At 53.3% G+C, this 20,601-nt stretch overlaps 2 protein-coding genes across 2 annotated transcripts in view; one reads left to right on the top strand and one right to left on the bottom strand.

The window, feature by feature from the left end:
• The window catches only part of LOC144248836 (uncharacterized), a 115,133-nt gene that overhangs the window by 59,558 nt on the left and 34,974 nt on the right, over window positions 1-20,601 (top strand). The gene's annotated exons all lie outside the window — the stretch shown is intronic.
• LOC144248827 (olfactory receptor 14J1-like) lies at window positions 16,363-17,319 on the bottom strand. Its single transcript, XM_077790809.1, has one exon. It carries the CDS (start codon window positions 17,317-17,319, stop codon window positions 16,363-16,365), a length of 957 nt encoding a protein of 318 aa, XP_077646935.1.

The raw sequence follows: 20,601 nt of genomic DNA, 5'->3' as shown, positions 1-20,601 counted from the left end.
AGCAAATGCCAGCCGGCTCCAGGAGAGGCCCACTGGCCTGGGCCGGGCCTGTCAGGGATGTGCTGATGCCTCTGTTATTGCTGTGAATATGTAAACTCACTGAAGAAGGGAAAAGCAAGTGCAGCAAAGGAACTGTGTCCAGAAAGGAGCGAGGATGTGTGAGAGGAGCAGCCCTTCAGACAGCCAGGTCCGTGCAGGAGGGGCAGGAGGTGCTCCAGGCACGGGGATGCTGAGATGGCCTTGCAGCCCTGGGGAGCCCTGGGGAGGCAGCTGAGCCCTGAGCACAGGGAGGGCACGGGGATGCTGAGATTGCCCTGCAGCCCTGGGGCAGCCCTGGGGAGGCAGCTGAGCCCTGAGCACAGGGAGGGCACGGGGATGCTGAGACTGCCCTGCAGCCCTGCAGGAGCACATGCCCCAGCAGGAGGATGCCTGAGAGGAGGCTGTGAGCCCGTGGGAGGCCTGTGCTGGAACAGATTGCTGGCAGGGACCTGCAGACCTGTGGAGAGAGGAGCCCACCCCAGAGGAGGTTTCCTGGTTGGACGTGTGATCCTGGGGGGACCTGAGCTGGAGCAGGCTGTCCTTGAAGGACTGCGCTCTTTGGAAGAGTGATCCCTGTTTGAACAGTTTGGGAAGAACTTGTCAGGAAAATTAATCCACAAACACCAGAGGTTTATGTCATTGTCACAGGCCCCCAGCTGGGTAATAATTAGCATTGACCCCATGATTCACAGAAGGCTGATCAACCTCTTCATTATATTATATATAATTATTAAGAAACCCATTGCTTTTATACAGTTATAATACACCTGGACCTAATTGGTCCACCAATCCAAACACCACCACCATTCGCTAATTAAAAAAACACCCTTTGGCAAACAAATCTCCATAACACATTCCACATGTTCACAACAGCAGGTGCAGCAAGTGAAGATAAGAATTGTTTCTCATTCTTTTTTCTGATCTTCTCACAGCCTGCCCCCAGGACAATGCCTGGGAAAGTTGTTTCTCTCTGTGGCCAGAGAGCTGCTGCCACAGGTTTATGTCCTAAACAGAGACAGAGGAGTCCTTTTATTTTATTCAAATAAAGGGAGAGGCCATGGGGCATTCTCTTGAGGTCTTTCCAATTTTTGAAGGACACAGTCTCCTTTTTATCCTAATTTCCCTTCTGTCTTTCCACACTGGATGAGGTACTTAAGTGGTACAGACTTCCTGATATGTCTGATACCAAAGATTCCCCTCTAATGTATGACACTCACTTTTAGATTTTAATTTTCATGGAATCTATGTTTTTTCCCCATCGTTTATTTAATCTTTCAATATCCAATTTCATTTATCAGTAAACCTACAGTTCGTTTCTTGTCTGAGATTGAGAGTCCAGATGTTTTCTTTTGCCATCTGTGTAGCAGTTGCCTCTGGACTGTTTTCCTTATCTCCTGTGAATGGGCCCATCAATGTTTCCCACATGGCTCAGAGATAACTCCCTCCAGAGACATTTCTGTTTAACAGGGGATCAAGTGTTGAAGCATTTCTGAGACAGAGGTCATGATTTATGTTTGGAATGATATTTGAGCTACTCCAGTCTGGGCCTCAGATTTGGGCCTTGTGAGGCCTTCCAGCCTCTGACGCAGTTAGAAATTAAGAGTTTCTGGCGCAGTTAGAAATTGTATTAAGGTGTGATGGGGAGCACTGGGCTGTCTGGGTGTGAAGTATTAGAGGTTTATAGTGTAAGTTTTCAGCCACCTTAAGACAAAGATAAACAACGTTAGCTTGCCAATCATAGTGCCTTTGTAAATTGTAAACTATGTAGATGTGTATAAAAACTGCCATCTTCTCTCAAATAAGCGGAGAACGTGGCATTAATAATATTGGTTGGATGTGCGTTCTGTCTGCCAGCTTTCCCGTTTTTTGATGTCCTGGCTTTTATCAAGGACCCACCGTGTTACTCAGAATGACATCAGCCCATGGTGAGATGCTCCACCCAGGGGGAAGAGCTAAACATTCCCACCTAGATATATCCTGGGATTTCTACACAGAGAGGCAGCTTTCCCACAGGTTTCCAAGAGGACACAGCTGGGGTTTTCCACTGGACCAACTACACCTTTTATACAGGACCACTGCTCTCACAGAAACCAGCTTTGGCTGCCCTCTGGCAGAGAAGCCCTTTTGGGGCATGGGTTTCTGGAGATGGGCACTGGTGCAGCCAGGGCTCGGGGGAACTCTGCTTGGGCGGGGACTGTGCCTCACCTGCTGCTGTCAGCGCTGCCCGGGCCCCAGGGCTCAGAGCAGCATTCCTGCCCTGGTCCACACGTTCCTGGTCTGTGTCCCACGGCCGTGCTTAGGATGGCCACCATGTGGGACGTGTCCCGAGGAGGCCGTGCCAGCTTCTGTGGAGGCCCCGTGCCCTTCCCGCCGCGGCTGCGTCGGCAGCTGTGGGGGCTCCTGCTGCTCTGAGCCCGCAGAGCAGGGCAGCGTTTGCTGATGGGCTGAGCCCTTTCTAAAGATCCTGTTGGGCTGTCTGACACACCTGGGGCAAGGCATTCCTTCCACCCTGGGCCACTCTGGGGGGCTGGGGCTGGCCCCAGGGCAGGTGGCAGTGCGTGCAAGGGCCCTTGGTGACACGGTGCAGCATGGTCACTGTGGAATGGAACGGGACAGGGATTCCAAGGGCCCTTTGTGACATGGTGCAGCATGGTCACCGTGGAATGGAACGGGACAGGGGATCCAAGGGCCCTTTGTGACATGCTGTGGCAGAGATGTTGGCAGTGACATGGCCACGCCACAGTGCTCAGTGCATGCAACGGGACAGGACGGGAGAGAGCGGTGCTGTGAGGAGCCCTCGCACAGCCACTCGTTCCTTGCTGACCCAGAGCTTTCCCAAGGTATTACTCCTGCAGGTGAGCTCGTGGCCAGAGCAGAGCACTTGGTGACCCCTGGCCTTCCCGAGGCATCTCTTCTGCAGCTGCCCTCGAGAGCAGACTGTGGCGTTTGCTTAGCACCGTCCTTGACAGGAGTCTCCTGTCCTTGTGGCTGGAGCCCTCAAGAGCAGAGTGCAGGACTTGCTGTCCTGTAGCCTTGCCAAGACTTCACTCTTGCAGGTGCCCTCAAGGCATGACTGCAGCACTTGCTGACTCGGACCTTTTCCGAGCCACCTTCTCCTTCAAGTAGCCATGAATCCAGGCAGTGACGTAGAGCTCAGACCTGCGAGCATTCCATCCCATCCCATCCCATCCCATCCCATCCCATCCCATCCCATCCCATCCCATCCCATCCCATCCCATCCCATCCCATCCCATCCCCTGGGGCCGTGCCCATGGACAGGATGGAATAGGGGCCGGGCAGACATCCCACAGCTGTGCTCCGTGCCCTGGGCCGTCGCGGGGCTGTCCCTGCCTGGGCAGCGCAGGGCTGGGCTGTGTTCTCCGGCCTCTCCCGCAGCCCCTCAGCTCGGGCTGCGCTCGCTCTTTGCCAGGTGCAGCCGTGCAGCGCACACGAGAGCAGGAACGCACCCGTGGCCGCTTCCGCAGAACAGCGCAGGTACCTGCAGCCATCCCCACCTGGGCTGGGCCTGCTTGCACTGCTCAGCCCAGCAGCACGCCTGCAGCACTCCATGGCTTCTTGCCCTTCTACAGCTCGTTTGCAAATTCATCAAGAGAATTCGGCAGGAAGAGAGCAGCGCCATGGGCCCTGGGCTCAGAGCCTACTCAGAGCTCCTCGGACATGAGACCAGTGCCGCCCTGCTGGATTTGCTTGTGCAGAGAGGTGTTTCCAGAGTAGAGCAAGTAGGCAGCTGTGGTCAGGCTTCAATTCCCCCATAAGTCACATAGCTTCCCAAGCCACAGTGCTGGGCCCTGTGAGCCTTTGAGGCCATCGCAGTGCAGTGGGAAGGGAAGCACTTCTCTGGGGACACTGGGAACACTGCTCCCTCTGGCAGCTTTCCAAGTCTCCCTGTGCCTTCTCCAGGTGCCCGCCATGGTGAGGTACATCCACCAGTGGCTCATGGCCAATGATTCTGCAGAGCACAGGCTGGACAACGCCCTGCTGTATCTCACAGAAGCGCAGCCAAATGAGGCAGTAATGACACTCCTGCGTGTGGCCCCATTGTGTGACAGGTACGGGGCCCACCTGCCCAGAGGGCTCAGGGCTCACCCCAACCCATCGCCCTGTACAGCCTGTGCCAGGTGTCTGACCCACAGAGAGTCCCAGGGCCCTCTGGCTGCTCCCTTTCCCAGCCCTGGCATGTCATCCCCGATCCTGCTGCCGTGCTCCCTCGCTGCCCCACAGGGGCCTGTCCCCACAGGGCTGGGCTGCCTGGCTGCTGCTGGAGAGGGGCAGTGAGCAAAGGCAGAGCCGATGATCAACCTGGGCCCCTAGAGATGCCCAGGCCACGGTGCTGTGTCTGAGATCCCCTGAGACAGAGCTCTAACCCCACAGAGCTGCCATGGCCATGTGGAAGACCATCATGTGCACGCCCTGGACTGCAAAGCTGGCACAGCAGATATTCCTGGATGTGCTGGGGAGCTGGCCAGAGCACAGCACGTGCACCACCGATGGGGACAAAATGGGTGTCATTACCCTGGCTGTGAGTTTCTGCCAGTGGCCTTTGCTGGCCCCAAGGTCACCTCTCCAGCAGTTCTCCATCCTCCCTCCCCCACTGCATCTCCCTGCCTCAGGGCCTGAAAGCTGGCCTAGGGACAGCTGCAGGGCCACCAGGCCCGCTGCTCCCCCTGTGTCTCTCTGGGCCTCTCCCTGCCACGCTCGGGCCCTGTCACACGAACACCTCGGCACTGAGCGCTGTACTGGGGGGCTTCGTCCTTTGCAGGCAACTGTGGTGATGTGGAAGATCCTCCAGCAGCGCTGTGTCCCTGATATAGTGATGGAGCATTTCCCGCAGTTATTTGTGCATCTGCTCTTCCAAGTGTTCTTCAGCACCAAAGAGATGCCAGAGGCGGGTGATACCTTCTGGAAGGGATGCCAGGAAGAACACAGCCTTGCCACTAGCCCCAAATAGTGCTGCATCCCAGTCCTTTTGTCCCTGCCACACAGCCAGGGTAGGAGCCAGTGCTCCCAGTGTGACCAGGGCTTTGCTCTGCACTCAGGTTTGCAGTGAGGACCCTGAAGTCCCTGCTGTGCCGAATGGACTATGAGGATGTGGTGTTGTCAATGGAGCGCAAGCGTGGCTGGGACACGCTGCTCTGTGCTGACACCCACCATTATGCCGTGGGTCTGCTGGCCAGGTGAGACCCCCTTCTCCCCATTGCTCCCGGCATTTCTGCTCTGTGTCTGGGGTATTCCACTCAGTCCCTGTGGCTGTGGGCCAGAGGCACGAGGGATGGCCAAGCAGACTGGGAAAGGCTGGGAGAGGAAGGTGCCCAGTAGCAGCCACATCTCAAAGGGCCCAGGTCCCCCTGCAGGGTGGGGGGTAAAGACAAGAACTGCATCAGTCTGTCCTGGGAGGGGCTTCCCACCCCAGCTCAGGGTCTTAGTGTTGTAGGAGCAGGCCCCCAGCAGGGTAATCATTATCACTGACTCCATGTATTGCAGAAGTCTGATTAATAATAATCTTTATTAAGAAACCCATTGTTCTTTTAGATAGTTATGATATAGGTTGATTGAATTGGTTTTCTAGTCTAAACACTATCACCATTAGTTAATTAAGAAAGCACCCTTTGGTAGACAAATCTCCGTAACATATTCCACGTGTTCAAAATACCAGGTGCAGCATGTTAAGACAAGAATGTTTTTTCATTCTTTCCTCTGATCTTCTCAGACTTTCTCAGGTGATGCCTGGGAAAGTTGTCTGTTTCTCTCTGAGGCCAGAGAGCTGCTGCCACATCTTAGTGCCATTTTCTGCCTTCCAGGGAGATGCGCAATGAATCCATCTGCTTGTGCAAAAGCATCTCAGGCTGTCTCCTTGAGTTTCTCAGCAAAGAGATGCCATACTGGCACTTCCCTGCCCTGGCATTCCTTGTGGAGGTGAGTCTGAAGGCCGGCGCTGCCTCCCAGCTCTCTGCCCTCTCGTAGCCGCAGCTGCCTGGGATGGTGCCCACGCCCTGTGCTGCTGCCTGGTCCCCGCCCTGTGCGGTTCTGGGCTCCTGCAGGCCGGGTCCCCTGTCACTGCCCTGTGCCTTTCAGGTCCTGCATTGCCTGGACTTGAGTGCATGCAGTGACAGCATCATGGATCTCTTGTCGAGGCACTTGCTGAGTGAGTGCACAGAGATGCGCCGCCAGGTTCTGAGGGCCCTCCTCTTGCTCAGGGATAATCCCTCGCTGGTAAGGAGGGGCAGCAGCTGAAGCCGTGCAGGCAGCGTGGGGCTGGGGAACGCAGTCGCTGGAACTTGGCTGGGCTTCAGGCACTGGGGCAGCCGCTCCCAGCTCTCCTGCCTCCCACTTCAGCTGCCTGAGTGCTGCGGGACAGGGCTTTGGCCTCTGGGCCCTGTGGCAGCAGGGTGGCCTTTCACACACCTTTGCTCTGCACAGGCCAAAAGAATGTGGAGCCTGACCGAAAGCCTCGGGGAGCTCCTGCAGGAAAATGATAGTGATGTGGTCAGGATGGCCATTGTTCTACTTAGTGATTTGTTCCTGGATAATGACGCCCCAATACCCAGCCCCATCGCCCTGCAGCTGGCTAAGGTGCTCCTGCCACTCTTTGAACACGTAAGGCTCTGTGCCCTCAGCCACGGCCACTGGCTGCTGCCCAGACACTTGGTGCCCTGTGGAGATGCAGGCCTGCACCAACGTGGGCCAGAATCAGCTGATGCCAAGGTCTTATTTCCTTCCTGTTCCACAGGATGATAGCCACGTGCAGCAGCTCTCCATGTTTGTCTTTCGAACCTTGCTGTCTGCTATAGCAGAAGAAGGAAAAAAGCCCCTGATGACACAAGTGTGTCAGAGCCTGCTGCCACTCTTCTTCCACTGCCATGAGGAGAATCAGTGTGTGGCAGAGGTGAGGACTCATGGGCTGCTGCTGTCCCCCTGGGAGGGTGCTCGGCTGCCTCCTGCCTTGGCGCCTGGCGGGCTGCAGCCTTCTCCTGGCCCTGGCACAGGGATGCTGATCCTGGGCCCTGGGCTGCGGGGCCATTTCCATGTCTCTATTGCTCTCCAGGCTTCTCAGGAAACCCTGCTTTGTGTGGCCAAATTCCTGAACAGGAGAGATCTTGAAAAGTCTGTAAAGAAGGAGAAACTGTGGAGGTTTATTGAGATCCTGGTAAGGAGGGCCGGGAAGCCGCAGCCCCAGCCTGGAGCAGCCCCTGAGCGCGGTGCTCGGTGTGCGGGCTGGCAGCTGTGCCCCTGCCCGCTGCTGCAGCCCGAGGCCGCGCGGGCTCTGCTCCAGGCTGTGATGTCAGTGTGACATCAGAGACATGTCAGTGTGACATCACAGACAGCTGTCTGTGTGACATCACAGAGAGTTGTATGACATCATAGAGATGTTAATATGACATCACAGGAGGTTGTGTGACATCACAGAGATGTCAATGTGAAGTCACAGAGCTGATTGTGTGGCATCACAAAAAGCCATTGACCTCACAAGGTCACTGTGATATCACAGACATGTCCGTGTGACCTCATAGCGCCATTATGACATCACAGAAATCTCAGTGTGATGTCACAGAGAGCTGTGAGACATCACAGGGGTGTCAGTGTGACATCACATAGAGCTGTGTGACATCACAGAAGTTTGTGTGACATCACAAAGATGTCCGTGTGACATCACAGAGAGCCTTGTGACATCAGAGTGAAGTCTGTGTGACATCACATAAATGTCTAGGTGACAACACAGCAGTTTGTGATACATCACATAGATGTCTGTGTGACATCACAAAAAGCTGTGTGACCTCACAGGGTCAGTGTGACTTCACAGATATCTCAGTGTGACATCACAGAGAGCTGTGTGACATCACAAAGATGTTAATGTGACATCACAGGAGGTTGTGTGACATCATGAAGATGTCAGTGTGACATCACTGAGATATCAATGTGAAGTGACAGAGTTGATTGTGTGACATCACAAAAAGCCATGTGACCTCACAAGGTCAGTGTGACATAACAGAGATGTCACTGTGACATCACAGAATGTCCATGTGACATCACAGGGAGCTGTGTGACGTCACTTACAGGTGCAAGTGATGTCACAGAGAGCTGTGTGACATCACAGAAATGTCTGGATTACAACACAGGAGGTTGTGTTACATCACAGAGATGTCTGTGTGACATCACAGAGAGCTGTGTGACATAACACAGATGTTATCGTGACATCACAGAGATGTCTGTGTGACATCACAATAAGCTCTGTGACCTCACAGGGTCAGTGTGACTTCACAGACATCTCAATGTGACATCACAGTGAGCTCTGTGACATCACAGAAATGTCCATGTGACATCACAGTTATCTCTGTGACATCACAGAGATGCCTATGTGACATCTCAGAGAGCTGTGTGATGTCACAATGATGTCAGTGTGACATCATAGAGATGTCATTGTGATGTCATAGGAAGCTTTGTGACATCACATAGATGTCCATGTGACATCACAGAGAGCTGTGTGACATCACAGATAAGTCAGGGTGACATCATAGAGATGTCAGTGTGATGTCATAGTGAGCTCTCTGACATCATAGAGATGGCCATATGACATCACAGTGAGCGCTGTGACATCACAGAGATTTCCATGTGACATTGCAGAGAGCTGTGTGACCATCACAGAGGTGTCACTGTGACATCACAGAGAGGTCTGTGTGACATCACAAAAAGCTGTGTGACCTCACTGTGGCTGTGTGACATCACAGGAGCTGTGTGACATCACAGAGATGTCTGTGTGACAGCAAAGGAAGGTTATGTAATATCACCATGCTTATTTGAATGCTTTAACGTACTTTTTAATGTTTTCTATGTCTCCTAATGTTTACATATTTCTACTAGAATTCTCATGCACTGTTTATGTAAATAATAATTGTTGTACATTCTTCTTTATAAGAAGAGAGAATTGGTGGACTGTGAGTTTAACCTGTGAAGTTAGAGAAGTAGCAATTACATCCTCCAAATCACTGCCTCTTTAAAAAAATCAGATATTACATAAATCAAAAATAAAAGTTACTTCCTTTTACTCTTTTTAATTTTAAAATCAGTGCGTGAGTTATTTTGTGTCCTAGTGCAGCAGTGTGACATCACAGGGGCTGTGTGACATCACAGGGCTGTGTGACATCACAGGGGCTGTGTGAGCTCACTGGGGAGGTCACTCTGCCCCATTCCCCTCCCAGTTCCCCCAGAGAAGTCCAACGCTGCTCGTGCACAGCGGGGTCCCCTGTCCCCCCGGGTCCACCTGCCCCCGGCGCCGCAGCCTCCCCCAGAGGATGTTCCACGAGATCGACCCCAGAGCCTGACATGGGGACGGGGGCTGGAGCCATGGGGGGTGGGACAGGGGGACAGGGACCCCCGGCAGCGTCCCCGTGTCCCCCAGGGCCAGAGCCTGGGCCAGGGCTCCTTCACCCTGTGACCAACGAGGGATTGAGAGCGCTGAAAAAATCCCCAGCAAAAACCAGATTTAATATTAAAGTGACAGCAGCACAAAGTTCCTTGGCAAGAGTCACTCTGCTCCTGACTGGACACTTCAGGCACAGCAAGGAAACAAAGCAACAACAAAACCAAACCAAATCCAGGCAATCAAACCAGAAATTAACTGAGAACCATCCCTGTGTGTGTGTGATACACATGGACAGTGAGGACAAGGATGGAGTGAATTCAGCCTAAAAGCTTTACTGGGCTCAAATTTAACAGGACTTTACATCCCTTAAGGTTAACTTCTACCTTTAATTTCACAATTTAGCAATAGAACAACACTTAACAGTATTTAACCTAACTAATTACCTATAACTTTGCAATTTAACAGAGGAATAACATTTAACAATATTCAACTTAGCTTATAACTTATATTAAACCTAACAACTTAGCAAAAGAAAAACTCTTAGAAGCATTTAATTTAGGTTATTCCTCATGACTTGAACTTATTACAGGACTGACTGGCTCAGCTATCCAAGGCACTCAGACCCCTCCAGGAGCAGCATTCCTGCCACATTTGCCCAGCACAGGCACTCCTGTGTGCACACAGACACAGAGAGTCAGTGCAAGGCACCTGTGAGAAATTCCCCTGAGCAAAGGGAAATGCTCCCTTGGGATGCTGTGGCATCTCCCCAGCAGGGAAGGGTTGAGCCTGGAGGAGTGGGGGGATCGGCCCAGGCTCCCTCGTTGTTGGGGATCCCCGAGTGCAGCAAACGGGAGAGTTCCCGGCTCGGAGAGGCCCCACTCAGAGGGAGTCGCTGGCCCAGGAGAGCTCCAAGGGCTCCTTTTGGATCGCTGTTTGTAGGGCCCCAAGAGAGGGGCTGCAGTCCCAGCCATGTTTCATCCTGGCCGCACTTGGCATCAGCAGCTTTCTTTGGCAGGCTGAGAACAGGGATGTTGTGCCACTGAGGGAACACAAACAGTTCCCAGGGCTGCTCCTAAAGCAGCTAGGAGCTGGCTGGGCAGCAGCAGTGCCTGGAGCAGAGCGTGTTTGTGCTGAGCTCCAGAGGAGCTGAGCCCAGGGGCTGCTGGCCAAGGCCGAGGCCAGCGAGCATTTCTCAGCTGGCAGGGCGGCCTGAGAAGGGGAGGGTGGAATGCACCAGCACAGGAACCATGGAACCAAGGGACCATTGTGACACTGTAGGGCCTGTGAGACCAAGGGACCATTGTGACACTGTGTGGGGCCTGTGAGACCAAGGGGCCATTGTGACACTGTGGGGCCTTATGAAACCAAGTGTCTTTGTGGCACTGCAAGGCTGCACTGAACAAAAAACTACAGGGTGACACTGGAGGGCCTCGTGTCATCAGTGGTCCATTGTGACACTGTGGATCCAAAGGAGACCAATGTGACACAGCAAACCACCATGGTCCAAATGTCCATTGTGACCCTACAGGGCTCATGGAACAGAGGAGTCCCATGAAATTGTGGGGCCTGGGGAGCCACGGAGACCACTGGGACACTGCAGGGCCTTGTGGAACATAGGGTCAATTGTGACACTGTGGGACCCCATGGAACCAAAGCACCATTATGACACTGTGGTGCCCCATGGATGCAAGGTGCCATTGTGACACTATGGAGCACCATAAAACCAAAGAAACACGGAACAGGTCTGGATGGTTTGGCTTCCGGAGGACGACTTGACTGATCCAGCTTACCTGGGCATGTTGAGGATATCTTCTCATCTCCTACTGGAACACTGCAGCTCAGGTCTTTCCTTCCTATGGAAAAGGACTCTGCTTCTCCATCAGGCACCCATGGCCAGAATTCAGATTTTATTTCCAAATTTCCTTATATGCCTGGATTGTTCCCATAAGAATATTGCAAGGACAAGTCTGGCTGGCAATGGTTTCATGAGTGTCACCTCCCATCTGTCCACAAAACACTGGGGAAGGCTCCATGCTTTCCCTCCTATGGGAAAAATCTGTCCTGCTTCTCCAGGTGCCCATGGGTGAAACTGGGATTCTGTCTCCAAAATTCCCTATATCCAAAGGCTGCCTCCAGACAAAATCTGCCATTCCTGACAAATCTGACTGGCCTTGGCCTAGAAATGCTCTCACCTGCCTTCCAAACAGTGGGGCTCTGTGCTTTCCTTCCTATGGAAAAGAACTGTCCTTCTCCTGTAGGTGCCAATGGCCATATTGGGATTTCACCTCCCATGTTGACTGTTGTGACAGACTGGAGGAGATTGTTGGCTGGAAACATTTCATGTGTGGGGGAGGAAGGGGCAGGTCCAGCCTTGCCCTGCCCTGGAACCCCAGCACTGCCCTGCCCAGGAACCCCAATCCCCCCAGAGCCTCTATCCCAGCCCAGCAGTGTCTGCCAGTCCCTGGCACAGCACAGGCAATGCTCCACAGCCACCTCTGGAGCCCCAGCCCAGCTCCTGAGTGACCAAATGACCCCAAGTCCCACCTGGGGGAAGGGCCCAGGAAGACCAAGGGGTATTTAAGGCTGACCACAAGGCAAGCACACATCTTGACCCTACCTCCTCTTGGAATTTCTATCTGAACACTGCTGGAATCCAGGAGATGGTAGCTCTGTGTGTGCTTCTCTACACCTTTTATGTCTTTCTCTCCTTCTGTGTCTTCTTCATCTATTTCTGTACCCTTGCCAAATTTGAGTAACATAAATGGCTTATAGTTAGTGATGTTGAATGGGCCAAGTCAATGCTTTGAGAAGTGTTTTTTGTTGACTGAATATCCTATTAAACCTTTTCTCAAAGTTTCTCAGATCTTCTATGTTGCCAGTAATGGCTGTTTTGTTGTTTTGAGCTCCTGATAATCTCTTGTTGGTATTTCTCCAGTGCATCCAACTCAGAGGACACAAACAATTGTCATTCCTTTCAAATATCTCCTTGAGAGAGTTTTTATTGTATGGGGGTCAGGGCTTGTGTGTCCTGCTTGGCACAGCCAAGGCAGGGCTTTCACAGCCCCATCCCTCACTCCATTTCCCAGCTGGAGCCGCTGGTGCCTCTGAGTTCTGCTGTCCCAGCCCCAGGGACGCTCTCCTTGTCTTCCCATTCCCCCAGGGCCTCTGGGCAGGGATGGCCTCAGTGGGGGCTGCTGACATCCTCAGCAACTTGGAGGCTGCTGCTGAATTTTACTGCTCCAGAGGCTTCTTCAGCCTTCAGCTCTTCAGTTCAGGAATTCAGTGCCCCAGGGCTCATTAACATTCAGAACACCTTAACAAGCCAAACCTCTGGGAATAATTTGATTTAAGTTTCCAAATCCTTTGTGGTTGGTTAGGCTGATTCCATTAGTGTAGTTGAAATGAATGAATTTTATTTACACAGGGAGTGCGAAACCATTTTTCAGGTCCCATTTTGATTTTTTAGTTAATACATTGATATGTGCAATCTCCAATTGACATTGAATCCAAGTACCTCCTCATGCAGTTTGAATAGATATGAAAATCAAGACCCTTTGTGGCTGACAATCCATCAGACTCTGTCCCTACCCCCACCCCACCATTTCCCCCATCCCAGCCCTGGCACTCAGAGCAGCCTTGTGCAAATCTGAGCTCCCTCCAGGCCAGGCTGCACCTGCAGCTTTCAGCTCCTGGGCTCCAACTCCCACCTGCTTTCCTTGGAGAAGGAGCTGCCACAGACAAAGAGGGATGTTCATTTATTGCCAGCCAACAAAGCCAAGGGAAGGCACAGTTCCATCAAATGCAAAAGTAATTCCTCTGCTGACTATTAAATCCACTTTGCACAGCAGACAGTCTCAGAGCAATGGAAAACACCTTCTGTGCCCAGCACTGATCCCAAGGCCCCCCCAGACCCTCCCTGCCCCGATTCTGCCCAGATTTGCTCTTTGCACACACGAGTCACAGGCTGAAGTCAGGAGTTCCCTCCATGGCCAGAGGGGAGAAAAGAGGGAAAGTGGATGAAGAGCTCTCCTGTTCAGAGCCAAGGTCCAAGTGCCCCTGCAGGGGGAACCACAACTCATCAGGTTTGTGTCCTTTGGGCTCAGGGATGGTGACACTCAGAGGCACAGAAAGGTTTCTTGCCAACAAACACAAAATGAGCATTTGAACAGTTTAATAACCATCACAGGTCTTCCCTCAGCTCTCTGGGATGTCCCAGCAGCATCTGATATGTCCCCATCCCCAAGGGATTTCCATACAGGAACAGCTTCAGATAAAGACATAAAAAAAGGTAGTTCTTAGATAGATTTAAGAACAATAAGGATGTTGACTTATATAATATTTATATTAATTTCGGGAAGATTTGGCAACTCCCTGAAGCTCAAAGCATGAAACCAGTCAATTGAGAGGTACTTGAATGACCAGATAGCATCAGGTGGAGGAAATCTGGGAGCAGCAGGAAGGACATAGATCCAGTTGGACTAGTTAAGAGATGTCCTTAGACATGGCTATTTCAATAGGAGAGATGGAAACACCTGAAGGAAGAGGGAGAGGAAAGAATAAACAGAAAATTGGTGACAAAAGTAGAAGGCAATGTCAGTAATTTCTCCTCCTACCATTAGTACACTTGAAGAAAATTCCTGCTCAAGGTGGGAAAACTTTGCCATTTCTTAAAAGCACTGAAGTAACCTAGATAATAAAAAATTGCTTCCATAATATGAAAAGTACAAGTATTAAAACCTGTGTCCCTTTCCAGGCAGACATCAGCTGTGTGCCCATGAACAGGCAGTGCCACTTGTGCCCTGAGGTGCTGAGCTGGGACTGGATCTCTCCGAGAGGAGCTGAGGGAGAGCAGAGCACCTTGCAAGCTGCAGGTCCCTGCCAGCCCCGCAGGGCTCCTGTGCCATCAACATCTGCTCTGCTCCAGTCTGGAACAGGGCCCAGCACGGTGCCGGGACCATCAGAGAGCTGTGTGCTGGAATTCCATGCCCTCCCCATGGCACAGCAGCCCTGCATTTCCCTGCTCCAGCCTTGGTCTCCAGCACAGCCATGGAGGCTCTTTGGGCTCCTGAGTGTTCCTGCAGCCCCCAAGGGCAGCTGAGCTCTGCCTTGGGCACAGGCAGCCCTGGCCAGCGCAGGCCATGCTCAGCAATTCCTTGTCTGTGCCCGGCCTTGCTGCCAGCCCCGGCAGCGGCTGCGTGGCCCCTCTGTGGCCCTGTGCTGGCCCAGCCTTGGTGCCACAGCCCCTGTGCAGCCCAGCCCAGGACAGGAGCATTGCGGCTGGGAACGGCCCCTGTGCCGTGGGGCCCTGGGCAGCCTTGGGGCTCTGTGCCCCATGGCCTCCCTGCTGGGCAGCTTCTGCCAGCTCCTGCAGAGCCCGTGGCACCTGTGGGGCTGCACAGACAGCCCTGCCCGGGCTCTGCCGGCCTCGGGGCCAGCAGAGAGGCGGCCAGGGCTGGCCATGGCCGGGAACAGGCCCTGAGCCCCGCAGGAGGATGGAGCTGGGCCACAGCCAAACTCAGCCCAGGGCAGAGCTGGGCTCAGCAGCCAGGGCTGCCCAGGGCTGGCACAGACAGAGGCTGGTGCTGACAAATGTCCTGGGCCCCTCCCTGCTCTGTCCGTGCCCCAAGGGCACAGAGCAGCCTCCTCTCTGGGGCTCTTGCCTGTTTTCAATGCCTGCCCAGGCGCTGGCCCTGCCCCACACGGCCTGGGCTGAGTCCTGCCCCTGCCCGCTCAGCCAGGCTGAGATGGACACTGATGGTTGCTGTGCCAGGCTCTCCCAGCCCAGCCCAGCTCCCTGCCAGCTCTGCCTCTCCCCAGCACAGCCCAGCTGGCTCTGGCCCCACAGCTCTGCTCAGCCCAGGCTGCTCTGGGCACTGCCCCACGGCCTCAGCCCCTGCCAAGGGCACAGCAGCAGCTGCAGCTCAGCCAGGACTCAGCCCCACCATGGGGGAAGGGGCTTGGCCAAGGCCAAAGGAGCTCCCTGGCTGCCCTGCTCCCCTCTGCCTGAGGTGCTGAGAGCTCTGCAGCCCCTCCTGCCATCCCATCTGCCCAGGCCAGCACAAGAGCCCCGGCTCTGGGGCCCTCCAGAGCTGCTCCTGCTCCAGGCCCAGGGCCCATCCCAGAGCTGGGGCAGCCACAAAGCTGTGCCCATTTCCGTTCATTCCTGCTCTGATGAGGATAGTACAAAAAGTTTTAAAAAGTGGTTGCATATTCATTTATTTCACCTAAATACAATGTAAGACTCCCTTCCTACACAATATCCCTGGGTCGCACAAGAAGGAGGGATAATTAAGATTAAGAGGGTAAATAATAGCATTTATTTTAATATAACAGAATCAAAAGCAGAAAGAAATTAAAATATACTTAAGGGCAGATTTAGCCTCACATGACATATACTGACAGTTGCTGACAGAGGACAGCAGGCATTCTGTGGCTTCTTCTTCTTGTGAGTAGCCTCCGCTGGAGTCCACGTGCCTACCAAGTCACTCTAGCACTCCCCTCCTTGGCTGGACAGGGGAGAGAAAATAATATGGGAGACAAATCGTAGATTTAGGTAAGGCAGTTTTCTGTAGCAAAAGAGGAAGTTTTTACATGCACCAGCAATGAGAAAAAAGCCAGTAATTTTATTCTCTCCTTCCCATCATCATGGATGTTCAGCCACTTCCCAGGAAGCAGGAATTCAGCAGGTGGAGTGGTTGATCAGGAAGGCAAACACTGTAGATAAGAAATGTCCCCTATTTCTCCTCTTTCCTTAGCTTTTGCACCAGAACTATAGCCATACAGCCTGGAATACCCATTTGGTTAATTGGGTCACTGGCCTGGTGTCCCTTCCCAGCATCTGACCCACTCACAGCCACTTGATGGAAGGAGAATGCTGGGACACAGCAGGAGCCAAACCAGGGGTGTGTTTCCAGCTCCTTTCTGGCTCCCAGTGCGAAGCACTGTCAGGGCTTTATGTTATGGGACAATGAAGAGGCTGAAAAGTATCCAGTCACAGCTTTCCTGAGAGATTTCTTGAGCTCATGGTTCCTCAGGCTGTAGATGAAGGGATTCAGGGTTGGAGGCAACACTGAGTACAGAACTGACACTGCCAAATCCAGGGATGGGGAGGACATGGAGGGGGGCTTCAGGTAGGCAAATGTGTCAGTGCTGAGGAACAGGGAGACCACGGCCAGGTGAGGGAGGCAGGTGGAAAAGGCTTTGTGCCGTCCCTGCTCAGAGGGGATCCTCAGCACAGCCCTGAAGATCTGCACATAGGAGAAAACCATGAACACCAAACAGCCAAAGCCAAAAGAGAAGGTGACTACAAGAAGCCCAAATTCCCTTAAGCTAGAGTGTGAGCAGGAGAGCTTGATGATGTGAGGGATTTCACAGAAGAACTGGCCCAGGGCATTGCCATGGCACAGGGGCAGGGAAAATGTATTGGCCGTGTGCATGAGAGCATTGAGAAAGGCACTGGCCCAGGCAGCTGCTGCCATGTGGGCACAAGCTCTGCTGCCCAGGAGGGTCCCGTAGTGTAGGGGTTTGCAGATGGACACGTAGCGGTCATAGCACATGATGGTGAGAAATGCAAATTCTGATGCAATGAAAAAGGCAAAGAAAAATACCTGTGCAGCACATCCTGAGTAAGAGATGGTTCTGGTGTCCCAGAGAGAATTGTGCATGGCTTTGGGGACAGTGGTGCAGATGGAGCCCAGGTCGCTGAGGGCCAGGTTGAGCAGGAAGAAGAACATGGGCGTGTGCAGGTGGTGGCCGCAGGCTACGGCACTGATGATGAGGCCGTTGCCCAGGAGGGCAGCCAGGGAGATGCCCAGGAAGAGGCAGAAGTGCAGGAGCTGCAGCTGCCGCGTGTCTGCCAGTGCCAGCAGGAGGAAGTGGCTGATGGAGCTGCTGTTGGACATTTGCTGTGTCTTGGCATGGATATCTGCAAAATAAGCAATATGGAATCGTTCAATTTGTGGAAGATTTTAAATATCCCAGCACAGCCTGGGGGCCCTTTTCCCACTCTGCTTGCCCAGGGCTCTTCTGCCTGGGGCTGTCCCTGTCAGCAGCTGCTTCCCTGTGCCCAGGGCTGGATCCTGACAGTTCCGCCAGAGCCCAGCCCAGCCCTGGGGGCTCATCTCTGCCCTGCAGACCCCTCCCAGATCTGGAACTGCCCAGGGGCAGCTCTGGCCCTGCATGCTCTCATGGCAACATCAGAGCAGCCCTGAGGGGGCTTGAAAAGCGATACTGATGCTACCTGTAAGAGGACCCTGTGGTGATTTCTGTTACTTCCTGGTTTATCCAGATCAGAGAGAAATTTTTTTTGTTTTTTCTCAACCTGAACAGAGAGATTAATATCTATGGGCAATTTCCCATCCATGCCACACAGAGATGTAGATTTAAAAAGCAGGATTTTTCTCTTTTATGCAGCCCCTGCCTTCCTGTGCTCATCACTTAATCTACTAGGAAATACCCTGGAAGTAAATGTCATGCTGGGAACAGTCCTGAACAATGCAGCATCCTCACCACACAACATGAACACTTCCAAGCCTTACCAGCTGTCTCCTTCCAGCCAGATCTTGTCCCTCAGCACTGTGAGCAGCTCCTCGGGCCAGCTGAGAGCTTTCCCTGGCAGGCAGCAGAGTCCCTGGCCCAGCACAGTGCCCTGGGCTGCAGGACCCTGCTCTGCAGGACAGCCCTGGGCACCCCTGGCTGCTCTGCACAGGAGATGAGCAGAGAATGCACTCACTTGGTCTGTGGGCATTGGCATGTTCCAGCTTTAGGAGATCACTGCAGGAGCTGCCTCTGCATTGTCCTGCAGCCGGAGATTCCCCTGTCCAGGGCTGGCAGTGATTCTGCCCCAGGCACTTCTCAGAACCTTCCCAGCCCTGACTGATTGAAGCTCTCTGTTCCTCTGTGCTGTGCCCCAGTCCTGCTGGGATGGGAGAGGAGCTACTCCTCAGGAGAAATGCCTTTTTGAAGGTTTTATTGGATGCCAGGAGCTGCCTTTCTGCCTGGAGCCTGGCCCAGCTCAGCAGCACAGACACAGCACCAGGACTTTAATGACCCTCTCAGGGCTTTGATGTTGTTTACATCAGACTCAGTCCCTGAGAGTGTCTTCAAAAAACTTCTCAAGAACTCAAAGCTAAATTTAAACTCCAAAGTTTCTTGAAGTTTTAATGGGTCCCACTGAGGAACAGGACTGAGAAAGTGTCCCCAGGTTCCAGTCAGAGCAGAACACTGGAGGCAGAGATGACAGCAGGGGACAAACAAGGCAAAAGTGTCTCTGGTGCTGAGCAAACCTGGATGTGTTTCAGGAATGCAAAGGGCCCAGGCTGAGCCCCAGCCCCTGGCAAGGCAGATCCTGTCCCTCCCTCATTGCTCAGAGCTCTTCCCGGGATGGGCACTGGCATGTGGGGATGTGCAGTGCCAAGGGCAGGACCATGGGGCGGCCCCTGCCAGGCTGCTGAGCAGGGACAAGGAGGCACTGAGGCCCCAGGGCTGCAAGGGTCACTTGTCCCCTGGTGGCCTCAGGCCCAGGGCCAGCAGCCATGGCCAAAGGGCTGCACAGGTTGGCTCTGTCAGGGCCTTGCAGCTGCTGCACATCCCTGAGCCCTCTGCAGCCCAGGCTGTCCCACGGTGTCCCTGCCCTGCGCCTCTGTCCCTGCAGGCTGTCGTCACCCCCGGCTGCCCCACCTCGCTGGCCCTTCCTTTGCTGGCAGCTCTGCCTCCTGCTGCCCCTGCCTGGCCACACAAAGCCTTGGGCTGATACCCAAAGGGTTAATTCCATTTTTACCATTCCTGGGAACTTTTAACACAGGAACAAGTTGTGCAGGAGCTGCTTTTCCAGCAGGGACAGTTGGAAGTGTCGAAGACATCTGGCTCAAGGGTGCAGTGATAGAAAAAGCAAGGACTGAAACTGGGAACTTGGGGTGGGTTTTATGGCAATGGGTAAATTGTAATACACATTTAGTGACTGTGTAGAAGCAACACACTGGTAGAGTTACATGTCCACATACGGTTAGGAGTTATCCCTCACTAGACCCAAGGCCTGAATAAATGACCCCCTCTTAAATAGCAAATTAGTGTTAAGGAGTCTTGTTCTGATATTTCAGAGATTTGGTGACCACAGGGCCTCACAGAACCCAGGAGTCAGCTGTGACTCTCTGCAAACTCATGGAACAAAGGGTCCATGGTGACACAGTGAAACCCCATGGAGCCAAAATCCATTTTGGCACACTGGGGCCACATTGAACCAATGGTCCATTGTGACACCACAGATCCAAGGAGACCATTGTGACCCTGAGAAACCTCTTGGAACCAAGGGGCCATTCTGACACAGCAAGGCCTCATGGAACCACAGGTCCATTGTGACACTGCAAGGTCACACGGAACCAAGGTGGCCATGGAACCAAGGTTCTGCCATGGAACCTCATGGAACAACGGGACCATGGTGACACTGTGGAACCAGGGAGACTGTTTTTGGCAGTAGGAAAGCTCATGGAACCCCAAGTCCATTGTGACACAGCGAGGCCTCATGGAACCAAGGGACCATTGTTAAACTGTGTGGCCTCATGGAACCATGAGCCATTGGGACACAGCGTGGCATCTCATGGAGCCAAGAGTCCATTGTGACACTGTGGGGCTCTGTGGAACCAAGGGGACCACAGTGACTTTGTGGGGCCTCATGGAACAATGGAGACTGTTCTGACGCTTTGGGATTCACTGGAACCAAGGGGCCATGAGAGCATGGCAGGGCCTCATGGAATCAAGGGGACTGCAGTGAACACTGTGGGTCTCCGTGGGATGAAGGGTCCAATGGAACCATTGTGTCACCATGGTGTCACTCTGGGGCATCCTGGAACCAAAGGTCCATTGTGACCCAGCAGGGCCTCATGGGACCATGGAGACCATTTCTACATTTCGAGGCCTTGTGAAACCAAAGGGCCTCTGTGGCACTTCAGAGCCTCGTGGGGCCAGGGGACCATCGTGACACTGTGGGGCTCAGTGAAACCAATGGTCTGTTGTCACACTGCCAGGCCTTAGGTGTGGGTGCTGTGCTTGTTTTTTCTACCTGTGTTGTGGCCAGGATTAAAGGTACTTGAGATCATAGTTCATGTTCAGACTCAGGTGCTTCTTGTTTCTCATCAGTGTTTCAACCTCACAATTGTGAATTCTGCAATCTTTCATTAGCAAGTCAC

This window comes from Lonchura striata, unplaced genomic scaffold (assembly GCF_046129695.1).
Source record: "Lonchura striata isolate bLonStr1 unplaced genomic scaffold, bLonStr1.mat Scaffold_92, whole genome shotgun sequence".
Classification (NCBI taxonomy): domain Eukaryota; kingdom Metazoa; phylum Chordata; class Aves; order Passeriformes; family Estrildidae; genus Lonchura; species Lonchura striata.
The sequence above is the reverse complement of the archived record's forward strand: the minus strand, read 5'-3'. Positions and strand labels throughout refer to the sequence as shown.